Source organism: Macaca nemestrina, chromosome 13, assembly GCF_043159975.1.
Source record: "Macaca nemestrina isolate mMacNem1 chromosome 13, mMacNem.hap1, whole genome shotgun sequence".
NCBI lineage: Eukaryota > Metazoa > Chordata > Mammalia > Primates > Cercopithecidae > Macaca > Macaca nemestrina.
In genome coordinates, this window is record NC_092137.1 from 50,756,951 (window position 1) to 50,776,682 (window position 19,732).

The 19,732-nt window shown below is 34.0% G+C and overlaps 1 protein-coding gene across 29 annotated transcripts in view; it reads right to left on the reverse strand.

Annotated features, from left to right (window-relative positions):
- The window catches only part of LOC105465018 (neurexin 1), a 1,132,644-nt gene that overhangs the window by 633,913 nt on the left and 478,999 nt on the right, over nt 1-19,732 (reverse strand). For all 29 annotated transcript variants that reach the window (XM_071077376.1, XM_071077375.1, XM_071077378.1 and 26 more), the window contains one exon: nt 8,746-9,184. In XM_071077376.1, the coding sequence (XP_070933477.1) occupies nt 8,746-9,184 (439 nt within the window). The remainder of the gene's footprint in view (nt 1-8,745; nt 9,185-19,732) is intronic.

The following is a 19,732-nucleotide window of genomic DNA, read 5'->3' on the forward strand; positions in this document are numbered from 1 at the left end:
AAGAGGTAAAATGAAGTTGATAAGCAGACAAGGTAATATTTATTTAAGAATATTCATAAACAAGTAATAAATTTATCTTTCATGTAAAATCATATGCAAAAGTTAAAAAAAACTGTTTAAAACACCTCTTAGTTATAAAAGTGGAAATTAAATTTATATAGTGAGGTAGTTTTTCATTACCTATTAGTTTCCATTAACTTTTCTATCCAATTTTTATTGTCTATTCTACTTCCATAAGATTAGTTTACAGGGTGAGAAGAAACACAGTGAAGGTGAGATTTAAAATAAGTTAAGTTGATATCAAGAGGTAAATTACTTCAAAAGTTTAAATTACTAGGAAATGAGGAGTAAAAAATAGTGCGCTGTAATAGGGAGCCCTTTTTCCTGGTGAGAAAATCTGATGTTCTAGCTCTTCACATAACTAGCTAGCAAGCTTAGCCAAAGGATAGATTCATTAGGCTTCAATGTGGCTCTTATGAAAAATAAGGAAATTCACTAGATGGATTACTAAGATTTCTTTTTGAATAAACAAATTTTAAATTACTGCTTAAATGAATTGTTTAAATTAATGTCAATTTTACCTATACATAATTCTGCTCCACCTGTCCCTATACAAACGAATCAGATTTCACAAAGTTACAAATTTACGTGCCAAATTCCTAGTCTAATAACAAATTCAAACTCGATGAAAAAGCCACACCATAAGTAATAAAAACAGAATACAACATTGACAGTAGGGTATAATGTAAAATGTAAAATATATAATTCTCAGAAAATAGTTTTAAAAAAGAACCAACACATCGACAATGGGTATTTGGTGACAGTGGAATTATGAGATTTTTTAAAAAAAATTTCTGTCTTTTTTAAGACCAATGTCATCTATGAGGTTTTTAAAGAAATAAAATTAACTGTATTTGAAAACAAAAATATACCATCTTAATATTCTGCTCTCTGCTTATTACCATTTGTTTTCTGCTTACTTGATTCATCTGTGAGCTGGGAACTTCAGGAATTAAATTAATATATGAAAACAGAAATCTTATGACAAAATTTAAAAGTTTAATAAAGTGGTACTGGCAAGAATAAGGGGGAAAGGGCACGTCAATTACTGTAGATAAGAACATAAATGGAAACAGCAGTTAGTAAACTAACCTGTCATTATCTTTCAAAATTAAAAATACAATTAATCCAGCAATCTCAATTATCACATTGAATCCTAGAGATATTCTGATCAATATACACAAATATTTCATGTATGAAGGCGTTATCTATAAACTAGTTTAAAACAATGAAGGTTTAAAAAAGTAAAAATTTAAATGTTCTTCAATAGAGAAACACCTAAATATTAGTATATTCAAACTAAGGTATGTATGGTGTCACTACAAAGAATGGCACAGAAAAAGCTCTCTGTAAGTTTTTGTCACATAGTAATTGGTAAACTATAATCTTGGCTATGGAAAAGAGGCTGTATAATTATTGTATGTGTGCGAACATATTTATAGATATATTGATGCCTAGAAAAAGACCTGGGGATTTTTCAACGCCAAATTATTTTAGTGGTTATCTATGGAGAACAGAGTAAATTGATGAGGGAAGTGTGCGGTAAGGGGAAACTCTTTGCTTAGGTAGTTTTTGAACAGCCTGAATATATTCACCAAAAGCATGTATGTATATATTAAACACATCATTCATTACACAAATGTACATATATAAACACACATACACATTCATAGCAATGTATAGACACATATACATTTTAAACATGATCATATACAATGTTGGAAGGTTGTAAGTATCAATCAAATAACATTCTGCAGCAATTGAAATATTATTTTGCAGAAGTTCCACAGATTTTCATTCAGCATTCCACACTAAGGGTCACTAGGTCTGAGTGTGGTCAGTTAACTGCCTATCTCCTTAGGGTGCACCTGATGCCATTGTCCAGAGTCTGCCCCTTAGCTAGGCAAGCCCAGTGAGGAGATTTGGTAGATTTTCAGAGGGCGGTTTCATTTCCCAGGTTTGACTGATATTTACTAAGTTCATAACACCAATGTATAAAATAAGAATGCCAAGTTATTAATTTCCTCTGAGGAAGTACCTATCACAGGACATGAAATACTTCCCATGTAGCTCTGCCAATATGGATGTCAATTATAATCAAATATTACTTATTCATTTATGAGAAATTTACTTGTTACAGGAATGTGAATACTCCTATGCACTCATCCCTCGGTATCTGTGGAAACTGGTTCCAGGATCTCCTGGAGACACCAAAATCTGTGGATACTCGAGTTCCTGATGGCTTAGTATTTGCATATAACCTATGCACATACTCCCATGTACTTTAAATCATCTCTGGATTACTTATATCTAATACAATGTAAATGCTACATAGTTATTATACTGCATTGTTTAAAAAACAATGACAAGAAAAAATGTCTGTATATATTCAGTGCAGACCCAATTTTTTTTCCAATTATTTTCAATCCATAGTTGATTGAATCCACAGATGCAAAGCCCACAAAAAACAGGAGGCTGGGCTGACTGTATATATAACTGGTCTATTTTCTCCCTCCACTCTAAACAGACTTACAATGGTAACTAAATGTTAATCAAAAGAGTGTATGGGGAACATGGATTCTGAACAAGAAGAATGCATGAGATAAGGAAACGTATAGTAATATTGGCCTGGGAAGGCTTGACACCCTTATCTCAATGAAATGACCTGCCTCCATCTTTACAGCGGGGATGAAGTTGTCAAATTCGCTAAGCAGTCTTCAGATGATTACCGCTAATATTTGCCCCTGTGAGTTTCTTTTCTTTAGATATGTAAATACATTTAAGTTCTACAAGCCCGGGGACCTAGCTCAGGTACTTCTGAAAAGCTCTGCTCTGAATCTTTGCTTATGATTCCATAATTCCCAGAAAACAAATTTTGTTACTTACATAATCTTGAGCAAAACAGTATACAGTATCATATTAAACAGATAGCCTGAAAATTTATGTTTATATTCTAACTGCAATTATATAATATATATATATACATGTTAACAAAAACTGAAGGAAAATGTACAAATATAAAAAATATTTTGAGTGTGGAGAAACAATAAATGACTTTTTTTCTATAAACTTCTTCAGAATAAATAAATATAAACATTTTAATACAACTCAACATTACAATTTTAAGCAAAATTGACCCATCTGGTCATATGGTCAAATAAGTGGTAAATTATTGGTAAGGTATTTTGGCCTTTCCTTTGATGAATAGTGGTTTATGGGTATGGATATGAAACAAAGTATTATAAATGCACTTAAAATTACTTCAATGTATGTAATAGGCTACTAGGCAGAGGCATGGGAGGAACGTTAACAGTCAGAGGGCAAGTTCAAACAAGACCTAAGCGGAGAAATTGTCTAATAGTTGTTCAAGTAGAAATGTTTAAGTGTGGTGATTCATGAACGGTATACACAGAAATCAGTGCTGGTGATAGATAGCTAGAAAGTGCTGTTCACATCAAACAGTGATTACTATAAACCTCTAATTATGTGCTCTGGAGAGAGCCTTGTGCCTTTCCCACTGTAATTTCTAGTTCTTAAACGGGAACTCTATGACTTCAATTCAAATCTCAATGGCTTCTTAGCTGTTAAATGTAGGCTTACCCTTGAATAACCGCTGATACAATCTGCTGTACCCTGCTGTACACAAGCCAACTTTGACAAGAATAATGAGTTTTCTCTTTGATTTCAATGTGTAATGATGGTTTACAAAAAAAAATAAAAATAAAATAACACTGGAAGTTTGCTATAAAAATGCTTGAGGGTACCCTTGACTGAGCCAAAGAGCTTAACACAAATTTAAACAAATTTGTGCCCAAGAAAACAATCATTAACCTCATCCTAATTGTAGCTCCTTTCACGCTTTAGCTAAATACCTGGGCAGCTGTTTTGTGTTGAGGGTGGGACCAGAAAATAGGCAAAGGGGAAGTCTGGAAAGAGGGAGACTGGTTTAAAAACAACAAAAACAAACAAACAGAAAGTTCAACTGTAAGTCCTGCAAAAATTACAAAGTAATGGGCCTCTTCAATCATATTTATTAACTCCAGTGACTTAGGCATTTTGCCCTGTTAGTAGCTAAGTTATCCACAGAGGATATCTACATTTTGCAGCATTTAAGTCATCCATTCTGATTCACTAAGTCATGCCTGCACTTGGTATGGTTCCTCCTTTGCTAGCTTAGTGCAGGATCTGGAAGTGCCATTTATGGCTCAGCCCACTTGACTTTCCACGTCACTGATCCTCTAGTGAGCAGGCAGTGGAAGAAAGCTGCACTGCACATAAAGAACAGCTATAGCCAAGCAGAATTAATCAAACTGTGGAAATTAGAATGATTTTTCCCCATGTCTCAGATTGGAAGAAGGAACATATGTTAGAAATAACCTGTTAAAATCAGTTTTGTCAAAAATGAGAAAGTTCTAGAAAATTACACATAAAGGCATTATTTCTCATTGAATAAGGGGTTCATATACTCTTTGCAGTGAACTAAAGACCAAAGAACCAAAGGGAAGGCCACCAGAAAGATGGACATCCTATGTTCTTGTCAAGAGCACACTTACTGTGGCTGCATATCCCAGTCCTCAGAAAGGAGTTACCACCTTCTTTCTTGATGGATTTTCCTGCTACCTATATGTCTGCAAAATGATATAGGGACCTCATGACCTAAGAAGGGACAGAAGTCCCGTTCTCATAAAAACTTGTCATTTTTGTTTACACATTCTCTAATAATTATTTAACTTTCTCAGTGGGTTATTTCAAACATGTGGGCTTGGAGGATGTTGGTGTATTCGTAAGAGAATACCACCTTTTATCCTATATCATATAAACTGTTTTCAGAAAGTAATGTAATTTAAACAAATTCTTTAACTTAAAAAAGTTGCATTTACAATTAAAAGAGTGCCATTATTCTCCAAATGTAAAAAAATGATGCTGCTATTTTTTTTTAGAACATTAGGGGTTGTTTGGCACTGTACTACTTACATGTTTTTATTCTTTAGTTTTTCTTATACCAAATATATACTGAACAACTGCTATACCCAGGAATGTACTAGAAAATGTGGATTAAAAAAATAATAAATACAATTTTCTCTATCTAGGATGGAAATTATGAACCTTATAAACTGGTAATATTAAAATTAAATCATTTGTGTCCACCAAATATGATTTTAACCCTAGTTCTATCCCAAAATAACCACTACTTATATTGGCTGCAAATTAATGACCATAATGGTCTCATTATATTTCTATTTACTTTAGTATGGCCAACCAATGGTCAACAGCAGAAAGAACTGCCCTTAGGCCTGGGTTCCCTTTACTTTAATAACAGAGATAATAAGGCTTTTAAAATATTGAGCTAAGGAATATTCCAGGCAAATCAACAGATATGGCCTCATTATCTGTATGTCAGAAAGGAGCCCATGTTACCCTCTTGTCATAGCAGTACCCTTTCTCCACATTATATGAAAAATAATTTTCCTAGAGGCCCTGAATATAACTGACATAAAATGGGTAAAATAAATTATTTCATGAATTTCCATGTTTCTTAGTTTTAAGTGACCTATGAATCTTAGTGTTTCACCAACCAAATCAGAAATATCCTTTAAGTAAAATAAAAGCAAGTATAGTCATTCATTCAATTTTTAAAAGGCTACTCCATACCAAACCAATGCAGTGTGCAAATATGGAACTTAATTAAAATACTATATATATAAAATATTAACAGCTGCAGCTATTAAAATTACATTAAACTCCCTTGAGCTAGGCTAACATAATATGAGCTCTCTCTCTTTTTTTTTTTTTTTCCAATTTAATAAAGGACAGAACTTGGCTTAGTGAATGAGCTTTGGTTTTTATATTGTTTGTTCCAATTCACTAATCTGAAATTTTAATCACATAAAAGTACTTTACCATCAAAACAGCACCAAGCATAGTAATTTGATCTTTCCATTGGATTCCAAGAAAAATCTCATGCTTTTTTTATTTTCTTTCTTAGATGCAAATAACACTTCCTTAGAATGTGTTTCTGTTCTTCCCATACAGAATTGAGCTTTGTAAATTAAAGTAGATATCATCTACTTTTGACCTTCTCCAATGAGGGTACAAATAGAGTAATTAATAAATTCTTGGTAATTTGGATGAATTAAAGAGCTTAGATAGAAAAAGTAGATTTTATTCTGCTTGAAGATTACAGTATTTATCTGAGAATTAATTAGATTGCATCAATACTTTCTCCTTATAATAAGAAACCTCATAAAATATTCAAAATAATTTTGTTTTCTGTGAGTATGTGTATATGCGCATGTGTGGCGTATATGCATATATGCATATATACACACACATATATATGCACATATACATGTAGAGAGACATATGCACACATATATAGACACACATACAATTTACATAGAAGAAAGACTGGAAAGAAATATCCAAAAATATAAATCATTGTTTTCAAATGAATAATGAATACTTTCTTTTTTCTTTTACATTATTTTGTATTGACTAGTATTTTGAATTGATCATGTATTACATTAATATAGTTAGATAATACCTCATTTCTAAGTGAATGAAAAGCAACTGATTTGAGGTTTGGTGTTTTTTTTTCTCCTCTGAACTTTCAGAAGATACCCTTTTAATCTGATATGGGTTGTTTTGTCTTGTTTTGCTGTTTTTAGACAAGGTCTTGCCCTGTTGCCCAGGCTGGAGTGCAACGGTATGATCATGGCTCACTGCGGCCTGGAACTCCTGGGTTCAAGCGATCCTAAATGTGGGGATTACAGGTGTGAACCACTACTCTTGGAATGTTTTGTTTTAAGGTATTATAAAATTTGACTTAAAATATCTCTTCTTGAAAGTCATTTTCAAAATTTTATTCTAGATCTATCTTAAGTCAAATTATAGCATCCACAAGCTAGTATTTCAAAGCACTAGATTAGCCCATGCCCCCACCACATTAAAATTCTTCTGCTTGAAAGTTCATATGTAACAAATTAACTGCTATCTCTGGCAGAGATAGGCTGGAGGGAGTCAGAGGGGAACACTTATCATTATTGTTATATTTTTGCATTCCCATCAATGAACTCTTGTCAGCTTAAATCAGAAAGAAGGAGAAAGAGGAGGAGGAGGAAGATGGGGGGAGGGGGAATTGGAGGAGGGGAAGGAGGAGAAGGAGAAAGAGAAGAGGAGGAGGCAGAGGAGGAGGAGGAGGAAGAAGAATAATAATAAATGGTAATTTAATTCTTTGTAGACTTCTTTAGGAAAGTGAGAATATTTAGGGAGACAAAGTTTCCAGAGAGGAATGAATCAGAAACACAGTCTCCGATATATCTGGGAATCAGAGCAATGGGTTCTGACCTTCCTTCTCTCCACACTCACTCCCAACTCCTTCTCAATTTCCATATATTCTATTTCTTTATTTTGTTAGCTAAAAATCATATTTCCAAACAGGCAAGCACAATCTTCTTGATCTATAAACAGCAGAACAAAAAAGCAGGGATAAGAGGAAAGTAGAAAATAGTTCAGCTGCAGAGAAACTGGGAGTAAACAAGCACCGAGGGAGCCCATGCAAGGAGGGTATGAGCAAGAGAGTTCAGCCCCAGGTCTTCAACAGGGCCCTTCCGAAAGACGATGGTTATCACAGATTATATACAGATAAAAGAAGCATTCAGCTTCTTTTAGAGTTGGCTGGGGGTGGGTGAAGTAAAGAAGGAGAGTAGATAGGTCTAAATTTAGTTATCCTCTATTATAAGATCATTTGATTTATGTATGAGTAGGACAATCAGAGCATGGGAGCCCGGGGTGAACAGAATTAAAGAAATGTAGTTGTATACTTAAAACAGATTTCTCTCTCCCTCTCATCTCTCCCTCTCTGTCTGCCTCTTTCACCCTCTCTTCTCTCTCTTCCTCCCTCCTTCCCTCTCTTTCCCAGGATTCCCACAAATGTCATTTCTGTTGCCTGGATGATTCTTTCCCCTCAAAGCTCATAGTATTCAACATACTGAGCCCCCTAAAATACTCCCAAATTTCGCTGTAAGTGTGATGTATTCGGGGAAACTTTACCTGCCACCTTTACCCCTCCTCCCTGAGAGAAATAAAGTGCAGCGACAGGAAGCAGAATGTTTGCTGGTGGCATTCCAAATACCTTTCATCAGAAAGGGAAGCAGTCTGGAAGGGCAGCAGAGCTTTGCCACTGTCCTTGAAATGCTACTCTATTGATTAAAGTGTTTTTAATACCATAGACTCATGCTAAAGTGTTCTGTACCAAACTAAGGATTTTGTGTCTGGATCATTCTAATTTTTTTTCATATGTTATATTTGCCACTTTGAGTACCTGCAAACATCCAGTAACATAAGGGAAAACTGGGAATACAAAAACTTTGAATTTTTTCACTTGCTAAATTCAAGACAAAATTTTCTGCAAGATTTGGCATTTGATTACCCAATAAAAGTTCATTTAAGAAGCTATTCTAGGAGACATTTGAGCATTTGGGCTTTGATGCCCCACTATGATGATGAATTAGCTCTTTCTGATTTTTATATGGCGTGAAACAGAAGCAATATCAGGCAATTTCTTTTACTCTAAAGAAACAAATGCAGGAAATCTTTAATATGTCTTGGTTTTCACTTTTAGAAATGGCACGGGTGGGTGGGGTGCTCCGGCAGATAAACAGCATAGAAAAATGATAACATTACCTGACCGTCCATCTCTTTGGAAATCCACATGATACCATTCTCCATCATTCACTTTCTTCAACAGGGCTTTTATTTTTATAGTACCTGACCCCATGTCCAGGAGGAGGTAGAGGTGGCCATCTAGCATCTCAATAGCAAAGAAGTCCACCTTTATCATCTGTGGGTGCTTGGCATCTTTTTGATGTCTTGGCTTGCCATGGCTAAATAAGATGAGGCCATTTGGTTCTGTTGTACGGAAATCAAATGATATGGAGCCTGTTTTCTTTGCGTTCCATTTAGGCAAAGAGATGAAAGACTCTGGGGTTTCAAAGGTGATTGGGTCTAAAGTTGCAACATTCTCACATTTAAATGCCACCACTCCATGGATCTTCATCTTAGGATCTCCTTGCTTGGCAAGTCGAGATAATTCCAGCCTCACATCATTATTTTTATACACAACCTGTGGGCAGAGGCAGAGGACAGCAGTGAGAAACCAGCATCCATATTTTAATATCTGAAACTTGTCATCAGCTCATGTAACTTGCAAGGACAGCATAAAAAGGCACACAGCATTTAGTTAATTTTGTTGTATAAAGGCAAGATTTTTCAGGCAAATAAAATTCAAGTGTCAATTCATAGAACAATAACCATAACAGTTTAATTCAAATAATGTGTGTGCAGACGCACACATGCATGTGCATATACACACAAACTGCTTGTATTTAACTCAAATAATTAAAAAATCTGCATATATCTTTAATTTCATGTCTACATTAACATGCTAAGACTTGAACTTATAAAAGCTATTTTTTTCATAGTTCTCTATGATGTTTTTAAAATTAAATATAAGCATTGACGTTATTCAGTTTTCCCATCATTAAAGCATTTGAAATTGGATACCATTGTATACCAGTCCCCTAAAATATTGGATCTCCTCTATTATCTATATATCTGCTGTGGATATTAACTTTGCAAGATAGTCACAATAAGTTAAAGCACAAAACAGCCTGATATTTCTCAGCAAAAAAAAAAAAAAATATATATATATATATATATGTGTGTGTGTGTGTATGCATATATATATATATATATGTGTGTGTGTGTGTATATATATATATATTTATATATATATATATATATATATATATATAAAAAACAGAAAGTCCCAGACCTGCATCAGTACCTTTGAATACTGTTAAGTAACGTGACACTGCCACATGTAGAATATGGTGCTTCCCCTCAATCTATTCAACCTGTGTTACTGGTGATCCATTTCACTTTTAATTTGCACAAATGCTGAGCAAGGGTTGTCTTGCACTCTCATTTTCCAAGGCACTTCAGTGAAAGAGGCCGGGCACTTCTGAGTGCTTGTTGATGGTCCTAAGGCTTTTTGGATTCCAATTAACACATTGGATACATTCACTGACAGGGTTAATGATATCATACTTTTGCTATCCCATCACGTTAATAAATTCAAAGGTATTTTGACATAAAGATAAAGAGAGAAGGACACCTTTTCTCTACAAAAGGCATACAGTGGATAATCATATTTCTAAATTACATAGACCATATTGACTTAAGGGTGAATTAGTAATCTAGGTCCACATAACTATCTAGATTCTTTTAAGAAGGGACTCTATAGATTTCAAAGCTCCCAAAGTTACTAGAATCTAGATTTATTCATTCACATGTAAAAATGTACATATATATATATACATATATATTATGTATACATATACACACATGCATGTTTTGTTTTTCATTTTTAGGAATGGCATGGGTGTTTTATATAATATATATAACAGGAAAAATAAGACAGCCTATATCTAATTAGTGCTATGAAGTCAACCAAGTCAACACAGCAGTTATTCCAAACCCATGGGCAACTGAACCAGCAGATGACTGATGAATTTCCTGATAGGATTTGTTAATGGATACTTTATTTTTCAGAGTAATTAAGAGTTCATGCTCTGGTACTGGACTTCCTGAGTTCAAATTCTGGCTCCAGATTTACTGAACTGAGAAATCTCTGTAAGCCTGTTTCACTCCCTTAAAGGAAAATAATACTTCACATAATTATTATTAATATAATAATTAAATAAGAAAATACATATAAGTGGGAAAATCTACATAAAGGCATTCATTCCAATGCCAAGCACACTGTAAGATTTCAATAAATATTAACTACATAAAATACATGATAGTAAAAATCATTGCTTTATCATCATCTAATAGACATAGATTTTAGTTCTAAATTTATCCATGATAAGAAAATGTTTAGAAATTAAGCCCACACATATAATGGGTTTTCATACATTATTTGTGCCAACTAAATAAGTCACATCTTTCCAATGCTGGGCCTGGTGTTTCAGTTTACCTTTATCTTGAAGAAGGATTATAATAAAGAACATGGTATCTCTTATTCTTTGAACAAATATGTACAATGGTTTAACAAGCATCTATTGACAACAAAAGAAGAGAGAATGAACTTGAGCAATAACAAAAAGGAATTACATTAATTCTTAAGAATACTTTTTTTGAAAAGAGAAAGATCTATTAAATCTTAGAAACATTTATTTAGGATTGCCTTTCTTTGGCGATCTTTAGAGGCAGGGAAAATGCTTTTCAAGGATGATTTTCCAAATTTTATCACTTCTCACTGTGACTTTCATGCGACTCAAACCTACATTATTTTTCCTTTTTCCTATTGATTTATATTCTAGTATGTGGGCATTCTTTTGATATAGATATTGATCAAGAATAAGTATTTTCAGACCCAAATGATGCTTCTGTTGATCAATGCTAACACTCATACCTATAATAGAACCACTGTAATAGAATTGAGTGTTTCTGACATGAACAAGTGGGTTTTATCCCTGGTATATTGTTTCTTGAATCTGACATCAGCCACCATAAAGTTGAAGAATGAGGGGCAGTCTAAGTCTGGGCAAGGATTTCAATGAGACTTAATCTTATAACTGAATCAGGTGTCTTGGTGATGAAAAGGTTCAGGAAGATGTAAAAAAAATAGAAGTAGGGATAATTCCCTGGGTAAAATTTCTTAAGGTTAGCCATACATCTCTCATAAAAAAAGTATCTCCACCAGCATCAACACTTTATATGCTTTATACTGGCAAGAACCTTGCTCACCACAGCACAGCACCAAGATTAGTAGCTGGCACAGAGTAGTTGCTCAATAAATATTTGTTTATAGTTGAATAAAATTCTTCCTTCACCTTTTCAAACCTATTTCCTAGATTATAGGCTTTTGTAAATAATAATATTTAGACCTACAATTAAAATACAGCAGAATATGATATTGCGGACCAATCTCATAAACTAGTTACTATTTTGCCCTATTTCTCGAGGAAAAAGCATAAATTTATGTACATATCCAGTTCATAATTGACAAGCTGGCCCATGCATTGGGAAATTTCATCTTCAAACACATTTTGTGGGGTATAAATTCCTTTTAGAATGAAGAATGCCTGAGTTAAAACTCTCTAGAGGTTTATACACAAAAATATACACTGTGCTTCTCCTCAAGATAGTTCTTGTAGGAAAGAACTATCTCCAGATACAATAACTATGTCTTTCCTACAAGAACTGTCTTGAGGAGAAGCACAGTGTGTATTTTTTTTTCTTCCAATTTTGTACACTTTGAAAGGCTGCTCCAGAAAATGGAAAAGCAATTTTGCATTGGTAGGCCTATGGCTCTCAGATTTATACTACTATTTCATCTGATCCAGATTTTATAATTACCCTACTTTTCTAAAGTTAGACCTACTCTTAAAATGAACTGAATCTAGTTCAATTAGAATAATGAGTAGCTAGTAAGTATTCTAACTCTTCTAAAAATTCATGTGTAAGCTATTTTTGCTTCCTTCTGAAATAATGTGGCACTCGATCATGGGAACACCTTAGAATTATTCATACATCTTTTATTCTTATGTCAAAAGTTGCAATTTACATGTTTCACTTTTGAACACATTTCTATATACTGTATCATCATAACTATTGATGATATTTGTGCATACTCATTTGCATATGTTTAATAGAACCAAGTTTTCTTTGGGGACACTGATTTTTTTTTTTTTTTTGAAGAGTGATTCAAAGTGTTGAATTTTACTTCCCTGCTTCACGGGCTTATTTTCCATTTCCTCAAACATTTGTTAGAATTTTTAAAGTTTCCCTTCCATGTTAATATGCAAGAATAGGGAGTAATATGTTTGTGTCTTCACATTCCTAGAGCTCACCTTTGAGGAAGACAATCACTGAGTATTATCTTTGATCTTAAAGATAATCCTGAAAACATGACAGCAATGCAGAGAAAAAAAAAAATAACTTAAACAATAGGAGCTTAATCGTCTGCATATTAACTTGGTTCAATCTCAAAGCTATTACTAAGCCAAGTCCCTAACCTCTCTCTGTCTCAGTTTATTAATTTTGGAAACTGACATCTATAAAGGAAAGGCATGCCATATCTATAAATTCTTGAGCTTTTTTACCCTTAATTTGTGTGATTTGGGACAGACATAAAAGATGCTCTATGGTTCCTGCCCCCTTTCTGGCTTTCTCCTGTTGCGATTTTTGATGCCAGGATATTGTTCTCTACTTTCAGATATACTAAAACATGAATCCATTAGTAAAGAGAATGTTCACTGCATCTTCAGGTACACAGACATGCCTCAAGGATTATATCTATCTAAGTTTTGTACAGATGGTGTTGAAGCACTGGTAACTGATAGATAAGGCTCTTTCAACAGAGTGGGAGTATGTGAAATTCAGTGTGAAAATATTTGCCACTCAGATAATGACTTTTTAATATAAATATATGCTTCAGTTTGGAAATTATAATAAGGGTCTTAACTTCATTAACATGCATGGTGAAGACTCTTCATTCCTTAACTATGGTAATATGCAGGATGGTGAAATAAGCACTGAAGTTAGTGTTATTTAGATATTTAGACTTTGTTATGACCCTCCCTGAGAGAACATGAATGGCTCATATTTTAATCTATCTTGGTTTTCTCTTTCATACTTGCAGATAATAAGGAGTGAGGCCTAAGAATTTGATTCTCAAGTCAGATTTCAGAGAGAATTCCAGCTCACCCATTTGCAAACCTGTAACCTTGTGCAAGTTCCTCAACCTTGCCAAGTCATAGTGTTTTATTCGTAAAGGACAATGATATCTACCACATTAGGGTTACTGTAAATAATAAATTATATTTTAGTTAAAGTGCTAATAATGTGTCCTAGCATGGAGTAAGTGCTCAAGTAAATATTCACTGTTTTTATTAATATTATAAATAACATTTCTTATTCTTACATTGAATTGATGGAGCTACACAATTTAATTGTCATAACAAAGGCAACAGCTAAGAAGGTAGACAGTGGTTGATTGCTCTCATATTTAAGGGAATTAAATAGTGCTGAGATCAGCAGGATCAAAGGTACTCAGCAGATTGGGACTTCCTTTTTCATGCTGATATTTACATTGCAGTTGGATGTACACAACAGGCTTTCTCTGTAAAGTTCCTTAACTAGAAAATATACATAGTAGGCTAGCTAACCTAGGAGTTGTATTTTCAGCCATGAAAGGGTTTGTGGTATCTAACAACATCAGCTACCACTATCACCAAAGCCGCCACAACAATCAGTTAAGATTTACCAGTTCACTTTCTGGCAGGTCCTGTTACAAGAGTTTTATATATATTAATGTGTTTAATTCTCATATGCATCCTAGAAAATAGGTATCATTATTACCTATTACCATAATGTTACCTAGAAAGTAAGTAACATTATTCTATTTTATCAATAAATACCTGGAGGCACAGAGCCATTGCATGTCTTTCTTCAGGATCATGTCTAATCCTGTTTGAATATCTAATGACGTTAACCTCAAACTTTATCTTTGTTTCAGCAGGAAATTTATCTTCGTTTTTGACAGCAGCTGCTAAGTAGATTCACAATCAAATAGCTGTTTGTCACCAGGCAAAACGATAACCTTTCAATGAGTTACATGTGCATTCTAAAAACCAGTACTTTTCCTTCATTTTTTCTCATTAAAATATCTCTAAGTGAATCAAATGTCACAAGTAAGTAGAGGAATTTATTGTTCATCTACGGATTAAAATGTCCCTTCAAGTCCAGTGATAGCAGAGGCCTATTTCTGTTTCCAAGATGATATTGTAGTTTTTCAACAGGTATGTAATTCAGAATGTAAAAAATGTATCTTAAAAGTCTGTGCGGTTTAAGAATTATTTAAGGGGACTGTTGCTTTAATGCTTATTTTTGCTTATTTGCTTACAATGCAGTTAATGCTTTTACTCTATTAAGATCAAGTGAAGGCCGGGCGTGGTGGCTCACGCCTGTAATCCCAGTACTTTGGGAGGCCGAGGCGGGCGGATCACGAGGTAAGGAGATCGAGACCATCCTGGCTAACACAGTGAAATCCCGCCTCTACTCAAAATACAATAAATTAGTCGGGTGTGGTGGCGGGCGCCTGTAGTCCCAGCTACTCGGGAGGCTGAGGCAGGACAATGGCTTGAACTCTGGAGGTGGAGCTTGCAGTGAGCCGAGATTTCGCCACTGCACTCCAGCCTGGGTGACAGAGCGAGACTATGTCTCAAAAAAAAAAAAAAAAAGAGTGAAAATATTTATTTCAAGTACCTGAATTTAATTATTATTTTCACCTAGCTGTGATCTTTCTAGGCACCATCTCTTTATATTAGTGCACTGTGTCAAAATACAACCAGGAATTAGGCAGCATGTGAAAAGTACAAGAGCCATCCAGTAAGTAGCAGGTAAATTGCATTTGCTTTGCCATGATCTAGGTAAGAAAGAGCTCAGAAAAGGAAGTGCAGCATATTACAGCTTTCATCCCCAACATTAACTTATTTATTTTGAAATTATGTTTCAGTTCTGACACTTTCAATTCAATCAGATATGCATTTTTAGACACATACTATGGTAGGATACTTAATCAAATGCAATTTTACTCACTCCCCTGTGCATATGCCTAGTTCCATAGAACATGTTACAATGAAAATAAACTAGTTTAATAAACATAACAAAATAGATGTAACAAAATATAAATACATTGACAATATTTGATAATTTCAAAAAATTAGAAATTTGGTTTAAGCACAAAGATGTTCCTACTCATTTTGTATCCAAAATGTTTTGGCCCAAAAGCAAATTTTAGCACTTATAAAGTTGGCACACTCCACAAAAAAACGCTATAGCCTTCAAAAATTATTATTTTATGATCAAATAAAAGTAGAAAATTAGATATTTCCCTTCATGTTCCTGCCACCATGAGGAGACAATCTTAAAAGCAGAATAGAAGCAAGGTGGTCACTTTTTAAAATCCTTGCACCCGTTATTGCTTTATCTGCCACCCAAAATCAAGTTTCTTATGCTATTCACTTTCTTACACTGAAGGTCTAGGGCAGGACATGATTCTAGCAAAAATGTCAAACAATGTAGAACTTAACTGACCAAGAGACTAATAGGATTTTAGCTTATCTGGGAATGTCACTCCATAGAAATTTTCATGTGTAGCGTGATATGTACACAGGAGACAGGTGGGCATCCAGTAGAGTACATACAACTGTGGAGTGGCTGCAGGAGGGCTAGTGGATAGGGAACAGTATAGAAAATGAATAAACCCTGTACAAAGTAGTCCAATGCATGTTTGTTTATTTATTTATTTATTGAGAAGGCGTCTCACTCTGTCGCCCAGGCTGGAGTGCAGTGGTGCAATCGTGCAACCTCTGCCACCCAGCTACAAGTGATTCTCCTGCCTCAGCCTCCCGAGTAGCTGGAAATACAAGTATGTGCTACCATGCTCAGTTAATTTTGGATTTTTAGTGGAGATGGGGTTTCACCATGTTGGCCAGGCTGGTCTTGAACTCCTGACCTCAAGTGATCCACCTGTCTCAGCCTCACAAACTAATGCATCCTTAAAAATAATTCTTAGCAGTAAGGAAATTTAATTTTAAATAGACATACATAAATAATTTTGAAAAATAAGAGTGTTTTGGGAAGGCAGCAAATTGATCTTTTTTTCCCCTGATCTAATCTGATTCAAAGATCATGTACAGAATATTTTCAATGAAATATGTTCCCTTCTCCAAACCCAAATACCAAAACCTGTTATAAAATGCAAATCAAACTACAGTAGTATAATTTATCCACAAAGGCATACGACATTTCATTTAAACAAACAAAAAAAAAGTTAAAAATTGGAGAGGGAAAAAACAATATTTTGTTTATGCAACAAAGAGAAAAATATTTTTGCTTAGTCTCAATTAAATACAACCAAATATATCCCATTAATTAGGGGAAGAAAAAGGAAAAGAAAACCCCTCCTGCTTTGTCCTTCCTTCATTCCAGCATTCAGTGAACTGCTTAAAGTTACTGAGACAACATTGGGTGCAATCTGCAAAAGTTACTCATGGGAGTTGAAAGACTGAGTTGTCCTTGGGTTAGCAGCTCTATTTATGAAGCTTTCAGTGAACATGAGTATGTAGCAGAATAACCTGAGTTTCTCTAAATAGTTATGTCTATTTTTCTCACATTAGTGATTCAGTAATGCCTTTTGGAAATAAATGGAAAAATGAACCACAAATGTCAGTAATGTGAAGTTTGAGCTGAAGATCTTTTTTAAATACAAATCGCAAACTTGATCAATTGTCTTATTTTCAGATGAGGAAACTGAGGCTTAGAAAGGACAGGTGGCTGTCCAAGTTGGCATCAATCTCTAATCAAAATAATGTATTGGGGACTTCAGTGTTCAGTGTTCTTTCAACTTTGTGTTAAAAAAGAAAAAAAGAACAATGAACGAACTCTGCCATAGGTCCAGGGTTATGAGATGCTCTTAAGCAATTACAAATGAAGAGCAGCCCACTTTTTAGCAACATGACAGAAAAGGAACTGGAGCTTATTTAAAGGTGACTCAAACTTTAAAACTCTGTTAGCTTCATAATAAGTTGATGTTCAAATACAGAAATAGAAGTTCTGAGGGAGGTAAAAGTTGCAGTAATTTCCTCCAATGATAGCATTTAGAAAGACACTGAAGAAGTTAACTAGAATCAATAAACTTGCAATGTTCACTGCTATTTTAAAAGAAAGTGATGAAGATACTTTTGGCATCAGTCTTTCATGATCTTGCAGAAAGTTAACCCACCATAACTCGGGGTTCAGAGCTACTACTCCAAGCCAGCAGATACTGCTAAGAAAGCCAGCATATCTGCTTTATCCAAAAACTTTTCAATCTCCTGCTAGTTCCAATGGGGGAAATGTAGCCACTATTATTATTATTTTATTAGGGGAACATATCTTCCCATGTACCAAGAAAATATATTTGAACTGATAATAACAAAACAGTGACACTAAATGATGTGTCTAGATTACCCAGTGCATCTTCTTTTGTGTCTCCAGTCTCATAAGTTCAGTGAATTTCATCCACCACTGAATTTCACATTTTTCTAAGGAGGCAGACATTAGTATAAGTATATACCATTTAGTGTATATATATATATATGCATGTATTATAGATAGATTAAATATATGATAGATATAGATAGATAGATAGATAGATAGATAGATAGATAGATAGATAGATAGATTTCCTATATAGTATGTCCTTTCCTTATTGATTTGCAATTACATACTATCTATTGTTTTGGATATACCGATGTTCAATATTTTAATCTATTATTACTTTGTGATCATGTTCATCAATCTTAAGCTTTGAAAAAATTTCTCCAAGAGAGATTGGATAACCATATAATTTCATGTAAAATATTTATTACTTGATTATATTTAAGTGTGTGTATATAATATATGTATTATTTTTAATCCATTGAAAATGTTATCTTCTGTTTAAGGTGAAAATCCAAATTGACTTGCTCCACAAATAGTTATTTGAACCAGCACATTTTTTGTCCTTTTTTTTTCTTACTTCAACACTCAGGGGAACACAATTTTTAAACAATTATTTTTCTGATTTGTAAGGCCTACCACATATTAAATTATTACATATATGAGATTCTATGGCTGAGCACTCTATTCTGGTTTATTGATGTTTATTTTTTCTTGTTCTACTTCCATTTCACCTAATTGTCACAGCTTTATAAAATATTCTAATGTGTGTTAGGCTCCTTCCAATCAACCAAACCATTAACATTAATTAGCTTATAATGTTTATATGTTATAAACATTATAAACATCTCATGTAGTTTCACACGTTTTTCCTTATGAAGATCTGTTAATAAATTATCAAAAGATACAATCAGTTTATTCACTTCAATAAAAATAGCAATCATAGAATATTTTTAAATGACCATAGCTTATAAACTTTTTTGTTTTCTATATTGACAAAATAAATATATATCACAAGTTGCTTTGATCTAGCTTTCTAAAACATAGCAGGTTATACATTCAAATTTACTTAAGGGGACTTTACAATAGACAAAGGAAATTATATCTTGCTTAGAATTACATTCCTGTTATTATAATTATTTGCAAAGTTATAATGCATAAATGAGTTTTATAATTTTGATTTTATCAGACCAGAGAATCTGGCCTCATGCCAGAACAATAACTTATTAGTTGGAGGATAGATATACAACTACAGAGATAGATTAAATCAGAAAGAAAACAACAACAACAGTGAATGTAGTTGTAAGTGCACTAATTCTATTCCAATAATCATAGGTCCTGGTAGAGTTCCTTGCAGTAAAACACCAGAAGTAGGTGGCCAGTATATTGGAGTTTTCTGGTGAATTAGATGAATTATTCTCAGTGAAGAAGAAAGTGGAGCGACCTCAGACTCCACTTTAATGGTGGCTCTCTTCAAGAGGTGAGGGTACTTGCCTGAGGTCACACCGTGATTGTTCAGAGTCAGTCAATAGTGAACAAGATGGAATCTGAATGTTGGCCTCCAGAGCCTGGAATGGACTGCTTAATTTACCGGTTTTCTTTGTATGGACTGTTTTTA